Below are 5501 nucleotides of genomic sequence, written 5' to 3' on the forward strand. Positions count from 1 at the left end.
TTTTCCTGCCCATCCACAGCTCTACCAAAATCTTAGGGGGGTTTTTTGCCCTTTTTTTTTTTTTTTAATTTAGTAAGAGCCGAGGATAGTCATGGTCTAGTCTGGCATGATTGCAGGAGAGCATTTGAAGTGCAGCATCAAGGTTATCTCAGTGCTGCCATCCAGTGCAGCCAGGCCTTCAAAGACCATTCACTTTAAATCAGGTCCTGCTCAGCCAGCCAGCCTGCACTGTCACGTGTGGGACTGACAGCCATCCGTCTCTCCCTGACTTCTGCAGTCGCTCAGGTGACATTAGCACCCAGCTGCGCAGACCCACCCTGCGTGGTGGTTTGCGCGCTAATCAGGGAAGCTACCATCCCAGCGCGTGCATTTAGACTTGATCAAGTCACTTTTACCGTGTCTGTGCTTTTACCTTCTCGTGGGCACACGGGTGAAAGGAGCTGATCTCCAGGGTGCGCCCAGCCTGCCCTGTCGAGCAGGTTCGGATGGGCTGGCCCCTGGCATCCCCTCCCTGTGGGTCAGGTCTAGGATACAACCCAGCAGTGAACTCCAGAACTTGCATCATGACCGTGTGCTGTTTGTCCCCTGTCGACAGGGCGCCCTGGCTCCTGCTGCACACGGGACTGATAACGGACATAACTGGACCGATCATGCTTCTGCTCAAGCAACTGCTGCAGCAGCCAGGGAGAAGGTATGGAAAATCTACTCTTCTTGAACACTAGACACCTGCTACCTGCCTGAATTCTGGCCTGGGGACGTGATTTTCCTGCCTCTTGCTAGAGAAGCAAGTAAGTCAACAACGCAACAGCAAGCTCTGATTGTTTTGGGGTTTTTTTCTTTGTTGCGTCCTTGCCTCTCCAAGATAACTCTCTCCCTCCTCGCACTCTGCAGTGCTCGCTGATTTCTGCCACGTGAGCGTTGCAGAAATTCCAAGCACCTTGCAAAGCAGCCTGCCCAGCAGTTATGTGAATCCTTGCCTGCTGGTTTTACAGCTGGGCGGGCAAGTGCAACAGCTTGGAATAGCGTCTGTATGGTAGGGGGCTCCTCTCACTCTGCCCGCTAACGCGTTCTCTGCTCAGCCTCCGACCTGTGGGCTGAGACCCTTTGTTAGGTAACAGATCAGCCTTTTCCGGCAGCTTAATCCTCTGCGCCGCAAGAACATTGCAAGAGGCAACAGCTTGCATGGAGGACTTTGTGTTAAAGTCGTAGCGGGTGCCACATGTCGAAATGCCTCTGCAACTTGAGCTGTGTGCAGCTGGAACAAAAACTTGCCTTACTGTGAGGGAAATGAGATTGGTCATCTTTCTCCTCCCCCCCCTTCTAAATTTGAGTCCTTACGTCACGATGCTCATAATTTCCACACGCAGTTCTTGGGAAGCTACCTGCGGCAGCACCTGAGAAAACAAGCTTGGTTTGAAAACACGTGGTACGTGTTTCAGAAGCAGGGAACCAGAAGGAATCATAGGCCAAACAGAGATCTCATGAGCTCTGCAAAAGATACAGAGAGAGGAAGTTGCGATAGTTACTTGGACCATAATGACTGCTCAGGCACTGATGCTACAGCCTCAGTTCTTATCCGTATTAAACTGATAGGTATTGTATTGCTGAGCAACGTCATACTGAGATGAAGGCTCTGCGTTTTAATGTAGCCTGGTTTGTTTCTCTCGCTATGTTGGTTTCATTAAAGAAGGGTCCTTGGCCGCTCTGGTGACCAAGCCCTGCTTGTTGGGGGTATCTCTACAGGGATCTCAGAGTGTCTGGTATCATCTCCTAGACCTAGTGTGCTGCAGTGCTGGTGACTGCGTACTGGCTTGGGTGCCCACCTGTATCCCTCCCACCATGGGAATCTTGTAGAGTCTGACCCGCTCAGCATTTTGTGGGGCTCCTGCCCTCTGAAACGTACCCGGTTCACTCATGCTTTGGCGCACCAAGTCGAGAGCCTCTTTGGGCAGAGCCTGTGCTTCCTCCTGAAACTTTCTGCGTCCTTCTGGGGTCAGTTTCCACAGGCAGGACTTGCGGTTTCCCTCACCGCACACGAAGCCAGTGGTTTTCTCAAAGCAGCTGCTGAAGCACAGGTTGTGTCGGATTGTGTTTTTCCAGCCCTCTGGGGCTGTTTGAAAAAATGGGAAGTGCTGCCTGTGGAGAGAAAAGATTTGTCCTGAGCTGAAGCAATTAGAGGCTGTGACAAATAACAGAATACATCGTGTCCGAGCAAGGGAAGGAGGAGAGGGTCCTCCCTGACCCCTGCGGTATAAGGATGGCTGGCGCAGTTGAGCACTCTGTTTTTTCTAAGGAGGGTAAGACAAAACTAAAACACTGGCTCTCGAGACTCCTGGGTTTGCATGTTGACAAAGAGGGGAAGCAGTTTTCTCAGCGGCATCCTGAGCCGAAGGCACAGCTAAGACCAGAACGCAAGTCCTGGCTGCCACATCCCTGCTCCCCAGTAGAAGATCAGAGACTCCTGTACCCCTCATTCTGCACTAGGAGCTGGGAGAAGAGCGGGTACCGTGTGAACTGGTAGATCTGCTGTACGGTCAGACTGCCACTTGCGCTGTTGCACAGGGCGAGGGTGATGAGGATGCAGTAATTAAGGGGGGGACGGGGCCAGCGTCCCTCGATTTTGGTGCTCGTCTGCCTGGGGCACTTGAGCTTCACGCTCTGAGGTCTGAGGACTGCAGATTTCCGAGGCATCAGCATTGCCTTGAGTTTGGGAGTTTCCGGCATCTCCTGAAGAACTGGGATGTCCACACGCGAAGAGTCTTCATCCTCAGTAAGCTGCAGAGAGGATGTGTATATATTAGCCCTGGGTGGAATGAGGGACAGGGATAAGCTGCTTTGTTCCGTGGGAGGGTGGGTCTGGCAGAGTGCGTATAGAAAGCTTATATGCTTCAAATTTCAGCCTCCTTCCCTGCACTTTGTACTCTCAACCTGTTTGTCAGACGGGCTCCGTGCATTGACTGACCCCTGCTGAAATGGGAGGCAACCACTTGCGGAGCTGCTGAGCCAGCTCGTTTGTTCCTGTGGGATCGTTAAGCGCGTACAATGCCTAGGACTGCCCAAGCGGTTCCCTTTTTTATACCTTTCCAGCCTCGCTGGAGGATGACAGCACGTCCTCCTCGGAGCAGTCCAGATCCGAGTAGTCCCAGGATGTGTTCGGAGAGGAGGTTTCTGTGGCACCAGCAACCGAGGCCACGGGGCTGTCAGATCCGTCCGGGCCTACGCCAGGGCTCCTGGGGATGGGGCAGACCAGGCTGGGGTTTACCCACATCCACAGATGGGGCTGAACGCCAGGTTCTAAGGAGAAGGAGAAACGTCACCCCGCCGGTCCTACCTGAGGACTGTTTCTAGACCCTGCTGTCCAGAGGCAGCCTGGGGAAGCTCTAATGCAATGCAAATCCCAAGGCAAAGGTCCCCAGTTGCCTTCTCATCCCTCTAAATAGTGTTTTATTTCCTGTTTTGCATAGAGCGTGCACGTCTGCGTGTTCTTGCACTGCTGCGGCCAGCCCGAACAACAGTGCTCAGCTCTGAAATTTTACTTTCTTTTTCCCTTGCAGAGCCAGAAGAGTGTAAATTACTCCCTTCAGTCCTCCTTTCTCAAGTTTATCCACCCAAAAGGTTGCATTCGGAGGGAAGTGTGTCTCCAGGCACAGCTATGTAATTATATCCTTGTCCTTGAGAGACGGGCTTCAACTTTTTCTGCGTAAGCTTAGAAAAATTCCAGTCTGGACACAAATGTTCTGGCTGGCAAAAGAAAAGCCCCCTTTCCCAGGCGATTCCTTGAAACATTGCCAGCCTCTGTAGGTAGTACCAGGTCCCAAACTTATCCCTGGCGTCTGGCAGTGCTCCCGGCAGCGAGCACCCGTGTGCCAGGGGGTCAGCTTGCCACTTCAGCGTGCGACGGCGCAGGATCTCGTCAAGAGCTGGTAGACGTGGGGAGCCCAGAGACACTGCGGTGAGCTTATATTTTTTGTGTTAGCCTCATTTTCTGTAAGCTGCATGCTCACTTTGTACGTGATTGCAGACGCTTCTAATTTGATCTGATCACATTTAAACATAAAGAAAATGGGCTTTTTGTTAACTTCTAGACTGGAACTTACTATTTGCCAGACTTTACAGTTTTCACCTGAGTTTTGGAGATGGGAATCTTTTTAAAAGGAAGCCAAGTCAATCAGTCCCCCTGAGGCCCTTACCTTGCAGAAGCTCTTCAGTAGTGATGGCGAGTTTGAGCTCCTCTGCCATATCCCAGTCCTCAAGGCCATTTTTTAAATGCAGGCTTTCCCAAAATGACTTGTTTTGAAAACTCAAGTACATTTTCTTTGTATGGCAAAGTAATCTCCGGGTGCTGAGCGTGGTGGGATCTGCAAGGGTGGCACAAAGAATCCCGCGAGCTTGCAGTGCTCTGTGTGCCGGGAGAGTTGATGTAATTTTTTTTTTTTTTTAAAAAGGATATCACACAGGTGGGTGAAAGGCTGGTCTCTGTTTCACACTTCTAAATACCTATTAAAGCCCCTTCCAGTGAGTAAATGGTCCATATTGGTGGAGTAAGCGAGCTGATTGAGAATAAGATAGGTGGCACCAGGTAGGCTCTGTTTTCTGCCCATTTACATTGCTAGAGCCTTGATAAATGAGCCATTCCTGTATTCATTAGGCTAACATTTTTTTTTTTCCCTGCTTCTGATGAAATCACAGTGTTACCTATGCTCTGCAGTGGACTTCCCTGATCTGAGAACCCGAATGTCTCTGGAAGCAGGATGGATCTCTGAGGGATGCAGAGAGTGCTCGGGATGCGTTTGCAGGTACCGGGGAGCTCCCTCGCCCTGTTTGCCTGGAAGTAGTGGGTTTCACGGCTGGGAACTGCTTTAGATCAGCCCAGGCAAAACACTGAGGGGGTACCACAGTCGGGGAAGAGCAGCCAGGTTAAGCAGATACTGGGTGTGCTTTCACAGCGTGTCTCTTTTAGAAACGTTTTGTGCAGCTTGAAGACGCAATCTAAACTCTGCGCCTTCCTGAATTGCTTTTGTTTCTTCAACCATATCTTTCACACACGGCCCCTGCCTAATCTGTCCCAGGTATGATGAAGGAAGCGATGTGGTTTGTGCTATTAAAGAGTGATTGTAATACATCCTCATCCTTATTCACCCACTCACCATCACTCTTCTGCTCGGGGGACAGGGGAGGTAGGTGGCATGGGTGGAAACGGAGTATCTACAAATCAAAATCCAAGCTTTGGCTTAGTACCAGCAGGCAATTAGATTTCAGACTCACTGCATATGTTGACCATTTTGTAGGAGGACACAGGTTATGCTCCTAGCAGAGGAGTACATCAGGGACTTGCTGCCAGCCTGTAGCCGGGAGACGGACAGAAAGAGGCTGGTTTTGGCAATTGCTGGAAAAGATTGCGCCATGACATTAGCATCATGGTGTTGGGAGAATCTTGGCTTAAAAGTGAATTCCGTGACCCTTGCGCCAAACGTTTGGCTTCAAGTTGTTCGGGTTTTTTC

The 5501-nt window shown here is 50.9% G+C and overlaps 1 protein-coding gene across 1 annotated transcript; it reads right to left on the reverse strand.

Annotated features, from left to right (window-relative positions):
- Window positions 1-1459: 1459 nt before the first annotated feature.
- On the reverse strand, window positions 1460-4311 carry FOXR1 (forkhead box R1). The gene is made up of 6 exons (XM_009323397.1): window positions 4191-4311; window positions 3809-3920; window positions 3080-3230; window positions 2507-2775; window positions 1904-2136; window positions 1460-1488 (listed from the first exon to the last, which is right to left on the reverse strand). The coding sequence occupies exons 1-6, from the start codon at window positions 4309-4311 to the stop codon at window positions 1460-1462; spliced, it is 915 nt and encodes a 304-aa protein (XP_009321672.1).
- Between the last annotated feature and the right edge of the window lie 1190 nt (window positions 4312-5501).

This window comes from Pygoscelis adeliae, unplaced genomic scaffold (genome assembly GCF_000699105.1).
Source record: "Pygoscelis adeliae isolate BGI_AS28 unplaced genomic scaffold, ASM69910v1 Scaffold855, whole genome shotgun sequence".
In the NCBI taxonomy this organism is placed as follows: Eukaryota; Metazoa; Chordata; class Aves; order Sphenisciformes; family Spheniscidae; genus Pygoscelis; species Pygoscelis adeliae.